Source organism: Siniperca chuatsi, linkage group LG19 (genome assembly GCF_020085105.1).
Source record: "Siniperca chuatsi isolate FFG_IHB_CAS linkage group LG19, ASM2008510v1, whole genome shotgun sequence".
Classification (NCBI taxonomy): Eukaryota; Metazoa; Chordata; class Actinopteri; order Centrarchiformes; family Sinipercidae; genus Siniperca; species Siniperca chuatsi.
In genome coordinates, this window is record NC_058060.1 from 11,454,768 (window position 1) to 11,472,090 (window position 17,323).

General features: G+C 40.0%; 1 protein-coding gene across 7 annotated transcripts in view; it reads left to right on the plus strand.

Annotated features, from left to right (window-relative positions):
* Positions 1-17,323, plus strand: part of ctnnd2a (catenin (cadherin-associated protein), delta 2a) — a 252,253-nt gene that overhangs the window by 20,663 nt on the left and 214,267 nt on the right. For all 7 annotated transcript variants that reach the window (XR_006375784.1, XM_044176683.1, XM_044176687.1 and 4 more), the window contains exon 2: positions 16,487-16,617. Coding sequence is in view for 6 of the 7 variants with exons in the window: in XM_044176683.1 (XP_044032618.1) it covers positions 16,489-16,617 (129 nt within the window). In the remaining variant the exon portion in view is untranslated. The remainder of the gene's footprint in view (positions 1-16,486; positions 16,618-17,323) is intronic.

Here is a 17,323-nt window from a genome sequence, read left to right on the forward strand (position 1 = left end):
ATTGGAGAAAACTGTGATACATTGCCACATCCCCAAGGGCTTGATGAAGACCACATATGATTCTATTTTCTTGCAAATTTGGCCCTTCCCAAAGTCAATCCATTAAATGCAGTTACAGCAGATTCTGTGCATCGGTAAATGTTGAAAGGTTTGCAAACACTGTGAAAGGCATATTGCTTTGTGTTCCGTCACAGGATTGTAAGTCAAGGACAATGCTTCTGAGACTTGAAGTAAACTTTCAGTGATTGTAAAGAAAAAGTGGGAGTCATGAGTAGCCGTCCCTCAGGCAACTGTTAGCTGTTAGCTTTTACTCCCTGTCTTTCTTACAAGACAGACTATATTTTAATTGCTATAAATGGATTTGGAGATATGACACATCATTGCATGCATGCATTTGTGTGCCTCAAGGAATGCATAGGCTGTTCTTACCATATGAAATGGGTTGCTTTCTCATGCAATATTCCACTGCATTACTGTGGTTCCTGTACTGTCATAATGCATATATAATATATAAAACAGTGCTCCACACGAACATATACAGCAAGTTTCTATCTTAAATATGTAAGTCAGAGAAGGAGTGGGGTTATAGGATCTCATTAGGTGGTCTTTCTTCACAGTAGTGAAAGAAAATCTATTATGTATATATGTGGGGGAGTCTCCAGTTCTATGCACGAGTAAAGGAGATCAAGAAATAAATAAAAGACTGAGACAGAAAAAGAGAGACAGAGTGGACTAATGCCTGGCCTGCTGGCTGACTGGCTGACGTTGAGACAATGATCCTGGCTGATGGCAGGACTCTGAGCTAATCTAGGAGCACTGGACACCATCACTGAACCATACAGATCATTCAGTCACTTAAGTGTGACAAGTGCAAATGTGGGAAAAACTGAACTTCAAGGTAGTCTTATATGTGTGTAGTATGTTTTAACATCAAATCAACAATATATTACTGACAAATTGTTATATCTTTTAATATACAGTGGTGTGAAAAAGTGTTTGCCCCCTTCCTGATTTTTTTTGCACGTTTGTCACACTTAAATGTCAGGACTTTGACTAGGCCACTCCAAAATCTTCATTTTGTTCTTACTCAGCCATTCAGAGTTGGACTTACTGGTGTATTTTGGATCACTGTCCTGCTGCAGAACCCAAGTTCGCTTCAGCCTGAGGTCACAAACAGATGGCTGGACATTCTCCTTCAGGAGTTTTTGGTAGACAGCAGAATTCATGGGTCCATTTATCACAGCAGGTGATAGGTCCAGGTCCTGAAGCAGGAAAACAGCCCCAGACCATCACACTACCACAACCATATTTTACTGTTGGTATGATGTTCTTCATCTGAAATGTGGTGTTACTTTTACGCCAGATGTAATGGGACACACACCTTCCAAAAAGTTAAAATTTTGTCTCATCAGTCCACAGAGTATTTTCCCAAAAGTCTTGGGGATCATCAAGATGTTTTCTGGCAAAAATGAGACGAGTCTTAATGTTCTTTTTGCTCAGCAGTGGTTTTCGTCTTGGAACTCTGCCATGCAGGCCATTTTTGCCCAGTCTCTTTCTTATGGTGAACTCATGAACACTGACCTTAACTGAGGCAAGTGAGGCCTGCAGTTCTTTGGATGTTGTTGTGGGGTCATTTGTGACCTCCTGGATGAATCGTCACTGCGCTCTTGGGGTAATTTTGGTCGGCCAGCCTAGGAAGGTTCACCACTGTTCCATGTTTTCACCATTTGTGGATAATGGCTCTCACTGTGGTTTAGAAATGCCTTTTCCAGACTGATAGATCTCAATTACTTTCTTTCTCATTTGTTCCTGAATTTCTTTGGATCTCGGCATGATGTCTAGCTTTCGAAGATCTACTTCACTTTGTCAGGCAGGTCCTATTTAAGTGATTTCTGGATTGAGAACAGGTGTGGCAGTAATCAGGCCTGGGTGTGGCTAGAGAAATTGAACTCAGGTGTGATAAACCACAGTTATGATTCAACAGGTGGGGCAATTACTTTTTTACACAGGGCCATGTAGGTTTGGATTTTGTTTTCCCTTAATAATAACAATAACACATTTAAAAATTGCATTTTGTTTTTACTTGTGTTATCTTTGACTAATATTTAAATTTGTTTGATGATCTGAAACATTTAAGTGTGACAAACATGCAAAAAAATAAGAAATCAGGAAGGGGGCAAACACTTTTTCCCACCACTGTATGTATAGGAAACCAATGAGACTGTGAGCCTACTATAGCCTCTCACACAAGTAGTGTTTCATAAAAGGAAGAACACATTTCCCATAAACCCTGTCGCTTATCATAACAGACACAATGCTGTTACAGCATTTGCCCCTCTTCCAAATGCAAGACTTTCCCCTTAGTTGAGAAAATCAGTGTGGTTACTGTCAGACTGCAAAGGAAGGAAGACTGTTTGTTTGTATCCTATGTGCGTGTGTGTAGTTGCCAGTATGGCAATAATAATGAGATTATCAAGTGCACATTGTTCTGACAGGTGTGAAGGGTGTCGGAGAGAGGTGTGAGACAAAAGAAAGAATTGAGACTCAGGAAAGGAAATTATTTCTACCCACCTTCTTTTCTACCCTCTCCTTCATCTTGGTGTTACCCTTTCATCCTCTGTCCCCTAGTCTAATCTTCAACCCTGTTTTTACTTTGTATCCTCCTGATCACTTGGCCTCTCTTGCTCACATACTCTATTTTCTCCACATTGCACAGTCTCCATCGTTGTTGCTGTGAGGGGTGAGTTACAGTAACTTCCTGTCTGTGTCCCATCTTGGGTTTCAGAGGTGACAGTGGAATCTGTGGCACGCTGCCTTCCTGCTGACAGCTTTGGCTTTGGGAGGTGAGAGTATTATTTCAGACGTGTTAATGAGCCACAGTATCTATGCCAGTCAAGGTGAAGAAACCTGCTCATGAGCTGTAATTGTTTACAGGCACAAGGCACAATGTAGCATTTGTAATCACCAAAAGTCTCCGCATTTTTTGTTGTGTTTCAGTTAAGTCACAGCTTGCATTGACCTGTCTTTGACTCTGAGCTTTGGATTCAAATCATTTTAAAGTCAAGGTTATTGCCAGTGGACTAATAAGGCTGTCATAATTTAAGGTCAACATTTGTAAGTCAAATGTAATGTCTCAGATCCCATTGGTCCAAATGAGATGAAGCTTGAGAGAGATGATGCATCTTGACACTGTGTTTGGCCCAAGAAGTGTCTGCATTTATACAGAATGACATGCTTCACAGCAATTTGGCAGTAACAGCACATTCAAGATCCAGCTTCTTATTTTCATAACATCAAATTAATTTTCAAGCAGATCTTTTTTTCCCTCAAAGTTATGTGTGTTTTGCTTGCCTATAAAGTAACATGTTCCTAATTGCCATTCAGACGTTGCACTCTTGCACATGTAGAGACAGTATAGTGGGTCAGGGATCAGATAACACCACGGTGGGCTCCTCTGTCTCCTCCTTCCTGCCTTCCTAACATCCAAATAAAGAAAAAAAACAGACTATAGGGGAGAAAGTTTACAATATTGTGTGGCAGGAAAAAAGTTGGAATAATTTTTTACTTCTCCTCTCTGGTTTCTCTCAGTGTCGGAATAGGGATTTCTGACTTTGTATGCAGATAGTTTCTCCTGCATGTCTTCAAACCCAGCACCCAATCTAGGTCAACCATCTCACTGCTTCCCAGCTGCCTGACTGAGCTGTGTGCATATATGTGTGTGTGCATATGTGTGTTTCTTTGGATCTGTATGTGCTGCACTGTCAGTGCTCCAGGCTACAACAATAACAAAAATTGAAAAATATATTTGCTTTTTCTCGATTGAAATCCATTGAATATAATTTTTTGCTATAGAGAACTTCCAAATAATTGGTGTACTTAGAATAACACTGTAGAGTATAGAGTATATCATAGAAATGCTACAGTAGCAATAGCTGGAGGTATTGATTGAAATAATCAATGTTGCTGTCTCTGTTGACTGCTTGCACTGGGGCTTGAAAGCAAGCAAAACAGGCCTGAGGCATCAGATCACAGCTGTCTGTGACCAGCCTCCTGAATCACTGAAGCTGCTGGAGCCATGAGCCACACCCACCTCCAGTCTCACTCTGTGCTCTGGCAGCGCCTCTTCTGGGTTCATCTGAGCTCGTTTATTTCAGTTTGACAAACCACCAAATACGAATTTTCAAGACGTGCAAGACGTTCACACTTTTATTCCATTTAAACACAATGAAGCAACTCAGGTGTGATCCTTCCGCTTTCAAATCCATTCTGACATTGTCCTGTATTGAGGAATCTTTAAAATCTGTGTTGCCATTAAAAGACTTAAAAGTGAATAAGTAAGAAACTGAAAAATATGCAGGCAAATATGACACACTCCATTTCAGCAGTCATTGATCAGTTAAGATTAATGATGGAGATTAATGTCTGACAGGAGATGGACTGTTTGACAACTGTCTGGAATGAAATGAAGACAATGTAGAAGGTCTTTGTAAGGCACCATAACTGAGGAAAAAGGGGCTGAGAAGGATCCTTACACTTAGAATTTCCTTTGACATCCTGTGTTGTAACATCTTTAAACTTTAACAACAGGAAAGGTTTGAACCACTTTGTACAGCTCCAGGAATCAGTGTCACACTAAATATAGCATTTATTTTGTGACTGCTGTATCAAACCTCACTGAAATGGTTGTCAAATATGTAGAGAATGTTAAACTGTGTGTTACATCCCACTTATTGTGACTGTTTTGGTTGTTTTAGTGTTCTTCATTTCAGTTTTAGGGTTCTTCATTTCAGTTCATTAAAATTCTGCACAAGAGAATATTGTATCTATTTTTGGTTGTGGGTCTGCATATTTAAAAATGTTTACGTGCTTGTCCACACAGGCATACATTGTGAGTTGTGGTGTGCATGTTTGTGTGTGTGTGTGCGTTTGTCTACATGCATGCACCCTCTCCATCTCTCAGCAGCGCTAACTGAATTATGCATTATTCAGTTTAATATTAGAAGTTACATGGAGGTAAATTGGAGCTATCAATCATCCAAGACATTCATATGTGGCAGACTTTGGGAATAATTTTTGAAACGCAAAGTAGTCTTTGGAAATCAGAAGTGATTGGCTGGTGAAATTGGGTGTGGAAATTATACTTATTATTTCTTAATTTTCCAAGCTTTGCCTCAATCTGATGACATTAGCATTATTAGCCTTGTATTAGGGATAATTATTATTTGAGGTCTTGAGGATGCTGGTGAAGTGCACACAGCTTATGAGTTATATATATTAAAAACTCAGAAAGTCAGATGTTTCTATCAAGTCTAATTTACATGTCCCTCATTTCGTTAAAAAACAGGTGAACATTAAATATGAGTAACCATTTCATAGGGAATTATATACATTTGATAACCATCAAATTGTATTTGAAATTCTAATAAAAAATTGGCATGAGTCAGTTTTGATAAAGCATTACGGTTCACAGTAATAGATAGACTGCACTTAGACCCAGTGGAATACGTCATTAACAGCTGTGTGCCTATGTGTGTGTGTGTGTGTGTGTGTGCGCGCGCGTGCATGTGTGCGTGTGCTCAAATGTGCCTGTCTTTCCTTGGATGCTTGCGGGGGCCAAGAGACTCCCCATCAGAACCCATCATTTTCAGAGAGTATCTTTGCGTCATCAAAAATGTGTTCTAACATGCATGAATAGCCATATCACACTGAGCCATTTTAGAAACATTTGTCTTTGAAATGTGATACAGTGTATTAGCTCCTCTTAGGCCTATTTAAGAATGTCAAAGGAAAAAACTGGGCTTATCTTTTCTTTTTTCTTATTAAAGCTGGTCCACTGAAAATAAAGTCTTACATCAAGGGTTGGGCTAAAGAACCAGCTCTGAATTAGAACTGGTTCCAAATGTATTAGTATCAGATATTTGTTTTACACTTATTGATGCCTGAAACAGATGTTTGACTGCTGCACTTCAGTCGACTGTCATGCACATACACAAATGTATAGTGTTTACAATATGGCAACCAAAGCTTGTACCTAAAAGTGAGGCCAAGACAAAGACAGCAGTGATAAAGCAAACTGTACACACTGCGCAAGAGAGGAAGACAGAATCAGCTAACAGTCTTACTTGTGTATGGCAAGATAGAAAATATTTATACTTTATTTTATATTTTCATCACTGTGTATGGAAGACTAAAACTGCTGAAAATATCCTCTATTTTTTCCTTCTATTTTCCAAAAATATTGCAAAATTTCTGTGATTTTGCACTAATGGCCAGCCTTAATTAATAGTTATGGACATTAAATGGACTTTTTTAAAATTCTGGACCAGAGCCACAGCTAAATAATACACAACACTGCTAAAACTCTTTTGTACCTTGCATTTCTGGGCTGCAGTACAATGCTTGCTTTAAGACATTTCTGCACAATGACTCATATATCCAGCGCAGTAGAGTTGAGTTTGACAGGAGATAATAAAAATCTGCTATCTGAAATATCAGATTTTGGTGACAGCCTCTCAGGAGTAATCCGCTGCAAAAGACAGAGCGGTGGCAGGTCCTTCTGCCTCAACAGTTTAATGCAGCCACAAGGAATGCTACATTATAAGTAAAAAGACTGACTCTGGCTTATCCATGAGCATAACACCTCTCTTTCTGCTAGCACTTTAATTCCTGCTTCTTCCTCAGACATGAATAACAATAACAAAATAAAAGTGATCACATGCTGTCAGTCCAAACACTTTCTGGAAAATATAGGAAATGTCAATGAATATAGGGAATGTCTGCATAAAGTATAGACAGAGTAGGTTGTTACAGCGAAGAAGGCAGAGTAATGAACGCAGGTGATCACTATCAGATCATGATGTTAAGTGTGCCCAATGGCAGCATTATTCTTTGAAGCCCAAATAGAAATGGTGGTCGTGTGATAAGCTGTTGTATTGCACTTAATACAAGACTGTACTGAGTAGGTATTTCATTATCATAACAGTCCCTCAGGATACAATATGAGACAGGCTGTTATTTTTTACCAGGAGCAAATTTTAATGATCCAATAAATGCAGATATTTTGACTTTGACTTTTGCTGTAAGATACAGCTGTACTTAATACTACATAACTTAAATAATCTGTTAAGACCTAGAGGAAATATAATGGCGCATGTAGCCTACTGCCTGAAATGTGTGTGTGGTGCTGATGAAAGATCAGTGCAGTCTTTGGTCACAAAGCGTATTTAAATGTCACGAGAATATTCTGTTCCTCAGTTATTTGTATGCCACATCTTCTTGCCGTTTGCCAAATGCCTACAGCACAGAATAACAACTTTTTGGGACTCCATTGCTGATCCACTCTGCATTCTGAACTGATGACTTGTACTCACATGGCCGCAGTTGTATATCATATGATAATGGAAATCGCTTTCTTGATTGTAGTTTTTGCCTTTGTTGTAGGTTAAGAAAACTCCACAGGTTGTAGATAAACAACAACCTTCATACAGGCTTCTTGCTCACAATGGTATTACACCGTCTAGTCAGTAGAGGGCGCACTTCTGCGGATCGATTGGATAGCGCCATCTCTAAAGCACTGCAGCTAAGCAATAAATTAGCGCTGGCTTGAGCAAGACGGCAGCATCTGTCTTCATTGTCCACAGGTACTGCAAAATTTATTTTTGAACACTGTAGTTTATTTTAACAGCCCCCATGTTGTGTAATCGGTGCTGTGTGCAGGTGTGAGATCTGTGAATGTTAAAGGAATGTTGAATGTGTTTTTAGCTAGCTAGTGTAGAAGTGCTAGCATGCATTGTGTGTGTGCACAGTAGGAGTGAATGTGAAGTCAAAGTGTTTATTAGGCTTTATAATTATTTGTTAAAAATGGGCATTTTCAGTAGGTGAAGGTTTTTATATTGTACTCAATGATTGAACCAAAATATAATTTCATGGCATAATATTATATGTTGAATTTTTGAATTATTTAAATAGCAGGTCTGAAATTAAGGAAAGACCTATTGGGAAATGAATAATATTCTGATATGCCAATAGTAAACAAGGACTGGCTTGAGCAACACACTAACTCCTGTCACACTCTTCACTGATCCACAGTGCTGTATAGCCTGTGCATCTCTTCAAGATATCCCCTTGGTCTGGAGAAGGTAAGACCTTTTTCACGTAAGCCTTTTATACAGCAAACATTTTGACTTGTCATAATGGGAAAAAGCACAGGTATTACTAATAACATTAACAGGGGCACAGTTCTATCTGGGCTGCCAACTTTTCAATTTAGTTTGGAGTGAGATTCGGTATCGTGAAGTCAGTGCATTTTATAAGTAGGCCTTCTGTGACATTACCCACCGCAGGGGTCGGGGTCATCACTCCTCAATCCCCAGGATTTTTGAGGCACAATAAAGTGGGAGGTCTGGGGATCCTCCATTTTTGGAATACCTTTTTATGCATTTCTACATGCTTTTATCAAATTCCCAGCTACTTGAAACTGCAGTGTGGAACTTTTGTCTCCCTCTTCTGGCAGTGAGAACAATTTCAAAAACACTGTCAATGCGTGCTTATGATGGATGCCTACAATGAGATCAACACAGGCTCGTGTTCAGAAATAGTTACAAAAATACAGAGAAATTTCCACAGTTCCAAGAGACAATATTTTACCGACCTGTCCAAGAGCAGTAACGTGACGTCTTTACTTCTAGCTGCTGCTCCGTCGCTACGGTTGCTCCAGAGCCATGTAGCTAGAGAGTTGTTATCTTTGTTCTATTTCAATACAAGCGGCTTTACTGACATGACTGCATACAATACAATGTTGTCAAAGCACATTAACACAAACTATACAATCATAATAAACACAATGAACAATAAACAATGTTCAATAATCAACATTCTCTCCAATGGACCTTTTTTATTTTTACAGCAATGACGGATCGCTGAGCTCTCTACATGGCTCTTGGTTGCTTCCCGCTTCTGCTCTGGCAAACCAATCATTGCTGGTTGGCGTAAAACGCGTCATTACCAGTGCGCCAGCGCGGGAATGTCGCCACAGATACCAGATTTAAAAATTCCAAAACATTGTAAAGCCACCATCTCATTTGTCTTTAATTTAATGGCTTATATAGGAACATAATCCTTCTTACCTTCATGTATCCATACTTAACTTTTACCTTTTAAGATGGTAAAATATACCAGTTAATCAATGACAGACAGAGATCAATTCATCAAATGTGCTGTTCAATTCAGTTAATTTCAATTCAAGGTGTGCCTAAAAAATATACATGAAGAAATTCTTACAGTCCCATATAGTGCCTTTATTGTTTATTATTAATAACAGCTAAAAGCTAAAAGTCTAAAAGTAGTAGCAAAAATATTTTTAAAATTTAGCAAAGTCTGTGTTGAATTTTGATGCACAGATATTGTATGGAGCCCTATCCCCCCACCCCCTTCTCTCTCTCTCAAAACCTCTCTCTCTCGCTCTCTTTCTCTCTCTCTCTCAAAACCATTGAGTCTGGTTCTGCTCGCGGTTTCTGCCTGTTAAAAGGAAGTTTTTTCTTGCCACTGTCGCCAAATGCTTGCTCATGGTGGGATTTGCTGGGTCTCTGTAAATAATATTATAAAGAGTACGGTCTAGACCTGCTCTATAGGAAAAGTGTAATGAGATAACTTCTGTTATGAATTGGCGCTATATAAATAAAACTGAATTGAATGAAATTGAAACAGCCCAATGCCCAACCTCTTTGTGTTTTCTGACATTTTGAACTGTTTACCACTTTTTTCAGGAGACACTCAAAACATTAGTATTTGTCCTGTAGTTTCCCTAAAATAGTAGGTCAACATTAATGATTAATCTGTTACGATTGCGTGTTGCAACCAAGGGACACAGCTCGCTGCAAACTGCTGGCCAGACAATCAAACCAATTCGATTTTAAAATGTAAAAGTTAGAAGAGAAAGAAGGATGAAAAGAGGATAAAAACAGAAAATAAGGTTAAGGGGCGATCACACAGAGATAAAAACACATCACCAGCAAAACCATTGTTTTCCCATGGTACGGCGCACCTGGTAATCTCAACTTTTCAGCAAAAGGCGCGGAGTTGCACCGCTCATCAATGTCAAACATGGCCCCGGCAGCCAATCAAATCGAGCAAGAGGCAGGCTTTAATACTTTACCACTTTCTTCCTGTTGCTTGAGCAGCCAGGTAAATCACTCTCGTGAGTATAATGCCATTTACTATGCTGATAAATGAACTGTGAGAGAGGGGGGCAGGGGCGCATGCAGCCACGCTCCTCAGGCACACCAGCTGTTTTGGCGTTTTTGAAGCGGCTGTGCCTGTAGCAGTGCATCTCTGCGTGATCGCCCCATTATAGGTGAGAGCAGGGCAATGCAGCCGAGCCAACAAGGCATGGAGTTAGACAGCTGACGGGTCATGGAGTGAAGGGAAAGGACCTCACTGAACCTCAGAGGAAGGTGTGTGCATGTACTAAATGCGTATGTCTAGATGCACGTGTGTGTGTTTGTGTGAGCACACACATGTCCATATAAGGTGTGTTCTGCCAGAAGGAGGCAGGTGTGAAGGGCTGTCAGGTCACAGTGTAAGAATGGGTCAGAGGTGCCCAGCCTGCCAAATCCTCTGACTCAGGGCGTGAGTAACCTCTGTGTTTGTATGCGCATGCATGTGTTTTTGCCTGTGTGTGGAGCAGAAGGACTTTTTTTTATTGTGAGCAGACGGTAACAAACCAAGTAGACTAAATGCCCTCATTTATTATAAATGAACAACCATACCGGAACCAAAACCTGGAAACTGGGCGATGAGATGTCTGTCACTCTTATGGACAAAGAAAATAGTCTCAGTTATTCTTATGCAATGAGTACATAGTGTATGTTTTAATAGCTCTTAGGGTTGAGTTGTTGTTGAGCCTGAATAGCAGATATATGCCTGCAAGGTGTATAGAGTAAGATACAGTTGTTCCTTGACTGCCCGTTTGGTTTTCTCCTTTGCAGACTGTAGACTTCTGAAGAAATTATTAGTAGTAAAACTAAAAACTGTGATGTGCAGTTTTTTTTCCTGTTGGGAGTTTTTCTTCCTTTGTTTACACTTTGTTCTCCAAGGAACTCTGCTAAATGCTGGGTCCTCTACCACGCTGTCAAAAACAGGAGGCTTTGTCTGAGCTTTTCATTTCTTATCTAGGCCTGAGCCAAATGAAATGTCAGGCCATCATTCCTCCTCAGTTCAACGGGAAGGCTCACACAACTCAGATCAGCCAGAATGCGCTGCAATTAAATGTTTCCCCAGAGCTACAAAAGCCCTCTCTAAGCTGAGGTTCCTGTTACATTGTACCCTGCAGGACGGAACACATCTATTCAATAGCAGCTCAGCTATGCCTGCTGACAATAGCCTAGGAAGAACATTGGGATGGTGGAGTATTGTGACATTTGATGGCAAATGTGTTGGTACTGGGATTATCTCTAGTAGTAGCCAAGTAGCCAATATACAGTGAGCAAACGTTGCAATTTCCTGAACACAACACCTGTCTGGACATTAATCACAAAGGGTTTGTGCCATCTCTATACATGATCACTGGCTCCCTCAGACAATAAATAGTTAACTATGATGTGTATTATTGTATGCAGAGGCTCAAAAATTGCATTGCTGCTGGGTTTGGATTCAGATTTTTTCTTTTAGTGATTCATATGATTCTGTCTTTGGCTACAAGAATGCACTTATCATATAATTGTATTTGTTGCTTGTATTTGTCAGTTTACTGAATTTTGTGAATATTTTGTGAGAAAGCAGTGGGATAATAATTATCTGATGAGCCAATGCCATAAAGCACTGTTCCTCTGTGTCAGTAAATGCAAAACAGCCACTTGGAAGGCAATAATTAATCAGTTTTTGCTCTTTCATTTATTCAGAGTTAAACAGTGTAGATTTGCAAATTTTCCTAAAAATACAAAAAGCACACAACCAGTGGGTACAGACATTGTGACTTGTCAAAACAGGTGTAACTAATAACGACTGCATTTCATTTAGGTGTGCCAGTGTAGAGGCTCCGGTATTGTGCAGGCTGGCACACTGGCATGGCTTACTGGCACAGCTAAATGGAATGAAGCCATCATTAATGTTATTAGTCACACCTGTGATTTTCCTGCCATGAGAAAGGTCTGTCGTGCCTATTTTAAAATACAGTAGGTGTAACTGGGTGGTTTGTGGAACCAAAACCAAACACAGCACAAAACTGTAGCCAAGGAGCCACAGATTAAATTATTGATGGAGCACATGTTTACGTAGGTTCATTCTGTTGTCAGGGCTCCAGTTTATTGCCAGAGGTGTTTACTGTAGAAACCAACTGCAGGACTCCACAAAGAGGGTCAGGTAAGTCTTTCCTCTGCCCACTGACTTGCACATTTGGCTGTCTCATTCAAGAGAAATGCGGCAGTCAGCCAGCTTCTGTAATATGGTCTTTGCTGGGGTTCTGGTTGCACAGGAGCCAAACTGGTGACTCATCTCCACTCAGGAGGGGAGATGCCAGACACAGTAGTGGTGTTTGTCAGTGAGAGTGAAAATAACCATCTGCGGGCCATCTCACTAGCATCTTTTATTTACCGACACCACCCTGTCTGGCCTGCTGTCTGTCTGGTGGCTATCTGACTGGCTGATAGACTGACTGGATGTTTGATTTGCAGGCTGTCTGTACCCTCACTGACTTGCTGGATGCTAATGGCTCACTTACCCTTAACGTCTCTCTGATCAGCTGTAAATGTCATTACTGTGAATACATATTTTCTTTCAAAAAACCTGCTTAGAACTGTAAAACACTAATAAACTGTATGCCTGAACTTGCACTGCAGAAGTGTACATGCAACACTGTGTGCATACAGAATGTGTGGGTCTAACCAAAGCAAGCGCAGATTTGGATCGCCACATCAAATGTTAAAAGTGAAGGGCTGAGACTAGCGGCAAATTGTAAAGTAAGAGACTCAAATCCCACACTCAATCAGTTCATTATTTATCTTTTACTGAAGTCGGGGCAGCTGTATTGACAAAATCCTATCCCCATGGTCTGTTCTCTCTAAAACTCGCAGACCAATTTCCTCATTTCTCTGACTTTTTCTCTCTCTCTGTGCTCTTAGCTCAGACAGGAAAGACGCACAGAGGCTTTTATTGATGATTTAAAACAATTCCAATTGGGTAAAATTCTTCATCATTCTACATTTTATAGATGGCTCAGTTTAGAAGTGTCAAATGATAAATCTGTTATCACTCCTAGTGTATCCTGGACTTTAAATGAATTGCAGCAAAGGCAAAAGAGAGATCTATCCATGCAGGACTGATGTCAATTTGTTACAGTGTTACTGTTGGTGAGGTGGTGTTTGATGAAGGTTTAAAAGACCCAAACGTTGTGTTTTGTTTTTTTTTTCAAGTGAATAATTGCGAAAGAGTCTCATCTCTTTGAAATTAACTAGTCGGTTAGAGACACGCGTCACTTTCCTGCATCCTCAGTAAAGTAATTAAAATCATGATAAGTGGGGCATCACATTTTAACGAGTCTACAAGGACCCCTGTTTGTGAAGTGACATACTGGCAGTGACACAGGTGAGAAGTGTGACTGTGTGTGTGTGTGTGTGTGTCTGTGTGTGTGTTGCAGACTAATTGCTGTTTGTATTTAGAGTCCAGGCTTTGGTGTTTATTCACATGCCACAAGCACCCACTGTATACACAGTATTGTAGACTCAGGGTTGTTTGGCACACTGGCTGACTGACATGTTTAATGGATTGGTTCCACCTGATATTAACTGTCATACTAGCTGTCATTTTCTACTCACTCTCTTTTCAATCAAACTTAAGTGTGTATGAGATCCTGCCATCTTGGTATAATATAAAAAAATGACTTTGAAAGTTGTATTTACCACTTTATTAGATAATTCAAGCTTGTCTTGTAGCTTATCTATAAAGCACTATTTGCTATAGCATAAAAGGCAGCGCATCACAACAGTATTGTAACTGGCGCTGAGTAGGGTAAATACCTTCAGCGGAAGACTCATCCCCCAAAAAGCACCACAGAGCGCCACAGGAAGTCATTCCTGCCTGTGCCCATCAAACTCTTTAACTCCTCCCTCTAAGTGTTAGTTTATATGAAGTAAACTGGACATTGATCATTAACATCACTGCAATACTTGAAATAATTGTGCAATATTCTGTGTTAATACTGCTGTGCAATATACTCTTTTCAGTTTAAAATTCCCTATTTATTGATATTGATATTTATTCATACTTCTATTACTGCTGTGCAATATCTTCCGTCTCATAATCATCTTAATCTGCCACACTTAACTTGACAGTTCATGCACTATTACTTATTACTTGTATTATTACATTGTATTATTATACCGTACGTTCTTATCATCAACCGGTAAATCCACTTTGTACTTTACACTTATTTTAATTTTATACTTATATCCACTTTGTTCTTAATTTATCTTACCTGTATTATAGTGTATTATATTCTGATTGCTTAGCACTTCTATCCCTGTGTGCACTGATGTGACAGTGAGCAGCTGTAGCAAAAGAGTTTCCCCTTGGGGATCAATAAAGTATGTATTTCTGATTCTGATTCTGATACAAATAATGTTATAAATAGAAATTAGTTGTCAAATCTGGAAATTTTCATGCACAGTGCAATCATTTATTTTCAGACCACTTGGATTTAAAGAAATTCCAAGTCCACTTTGTATGTTTTTGTAAGTCTAAAGCAGGGGTTTTCAACACTGTGGGCCTCCCCTCAGACAAAATGGAGACAACTGTAAACAATATTTACGACAGAGGGTGCCCCTGTTGCACTAATATTGATAGTGCAACATGAAACAAATTATATTAGTTTATTTTTGATTTTGTCACTCCTATTATTATTATTATTATTATTATTATTATTATTATTAGTCTTCTGTTCGGTAGATAATCATGCTCAGCGACTTGGAATTACAGTTCCCATAATGTTCTGGACAAGTATAGAGGAAGTATAATGTTTCCAAGAGGAGTGATTTACGCTGTGAGCTACTTGACCCCTGTTTTATAGCCTATACATATTTTTGCAAATTGGCACCATTAAAAGTATGTTGTATTAACCATTAGCAGTTCCTATTTGCAATGTACTCATGGATGTTCAGACAACTATCACAACTTTGATCCTGAAGAAAACTTAAAAACATGATGATTCTCAGACAAGTTCTAGAGTTTTAAGGAGCATTTTTTTTTTCTTTCAATGATTTCTAAGCAGATTTATGGGTGTTTATTTGCGATGCAATAATATCCTAGGAAAGTGTAAGTCACACTGGAATCTTCAAATATGTGTATCATGTCTGTGTGTTCAGATTTGACTGAGTTATGACTCAGTGAAGGAATACGAACTTTGACGTAAATTGGCAATCGAGCAATAAGGGTTTTAAAGTAACTTAATGAGCTGTGTATCAGCTGTTGATCGTATTGAAAGCGGGCCTAATCAGCAGGCTAGTGATGCGTGGGTCAGAGTTTTTTAATACCCGCACCCACCCGACCCGTTATGAAAGCCAAGCCGCACCGCAAGTTGCTGAAGTTGCTGATCCTGCTGTTGGGAGCAGCTCCGAAGCTGTCCAGAGTGCTCTCTTTCTCCCCCGCCCACATGGGAAGATCTAGGCTAAATAAACAGTGAATTTAACAAAAAAGCAGCCTACGTGGGTAGTTCTATACTTTCTTTTTTAGCCTAGCGTTTGGCTGCACTGTGTAGAAAAAGGACACAGTTCTAGGATTTAACCTTTTTCAATGCGCTTTGAGATGAGCACACAACCAGCTGAGCTGAAGTGTGCACACTGGATGCACTTGTTGCTGTAATCCAGCACTGCGTGTGTGTGTTTAAGAGAGAGAGAGAGAGGGGAAGAGAAGGTGGAATGAAGTCAATGTTTCTGTAAGTTATTAATAACTTTGCTTACTCAGAACGCTCCTTTGTCACTTTTCGACCCATCTGCCCGAACCCATGATATTTTCTAAAAAGCTTACCCGAACCCACCCGCAGGTTATGGGTCAACCCACGCATCACTACAGCAGGCCAAACTACAATAAGTAACTACCTGTTGTTTTTTATAACACCGGTCTCTTTCATCTCACACAGTATGTTTGCCTCCAGTCTTCGACTTTGACTTTAGCTGTTGCTTTTAGCACATGATGATCTTCCAACATAAGTGATGCTCCATGTAAAAAAAGCCCTTATGACAGAGATGCAATCTTTTAAGAGGTCACAAGTCCTACTTTGTTGCTACAATACTTATACTCCATTTCTCCAAATAAAAGTCGAATTGTTTGATTAATCCTGCATAGATGCAAGGTGGCAGCAGAGGTCTCCTCAATCTAAAAAAGTTTCTTGAGCTGACTGTAGGCTTTATAACTGGATTGATATTGAACTTTTACTTGCCCCCTTTTTTGTAATTCTAAAACTGCAAGCAGATTAATCATGTTTCTTCTTTGTGTGTAGCGATGCCGGTGCCAGAGCAGCCTGCAGAGCAGGAGAAGGGGGCCATGGTTCCCCCTGTGATGCCAGCCTCCAATGGAGACAGATCTGAGACAGAGACGACCTCCTCCATCCTCGCCTCTGTCAAAGAGCAGGTAGGAAGTCTCCCATGTACATGTGTGTGTTGTACCTGTGCCAAACCTATATTTTTTATAATTTTGATAAGAAAGGGACATTTGCTTTTGGTTGCCTTTTTCCCTTGCTCTTTCCTCTTCTCTCACCTCATAGCCCTTGAACAGCTTGCTATGAGGCAGGTCAGGAAGTGTTACTGTTATTCAGGGAAAAATGCACTCCGTTGCTTTAAAGTGTTTAAAAGAAACCAAAGATTGATTGGTGCCAAGGGAATGCGAGAGTGTAATGGATGGAAATGATGGAGATTACGGGGTGAGAGCTGTAGCCAAGTCGACATAATTGAAAAAGTCATTAAAATCAAGGCAATTACTCGACAGGGAGCCTTGGAAGGTAGCTTCAGCGCTGCAAGAGGATAGGCTGGGTCATGATGCTGCCTGGTTTCAGGGTAGCAGGAGGAATGGGAAATAGAAAGGAAAGGAGGACATATAGAGGGGAGAGAAGAAGGGGCAGATGGGATGATGTAATTCACGGTGGATGGGTTGGTTTTGTGAGACAATGTGCAGGACAATGTTTTGCTTTGGAAGCTACCTAGATAAAATGTTTGACTGAGAAGGGGAGGGAGAGAAAGCAAAAAGAGGAGAGACAGAAAAAGTGAAACATTGGGAAGTTGCTTTGTGGGTTTCACATTCAGCCAATCAGCCTTGGTTACTATAGGGCATGTGTGTGTGT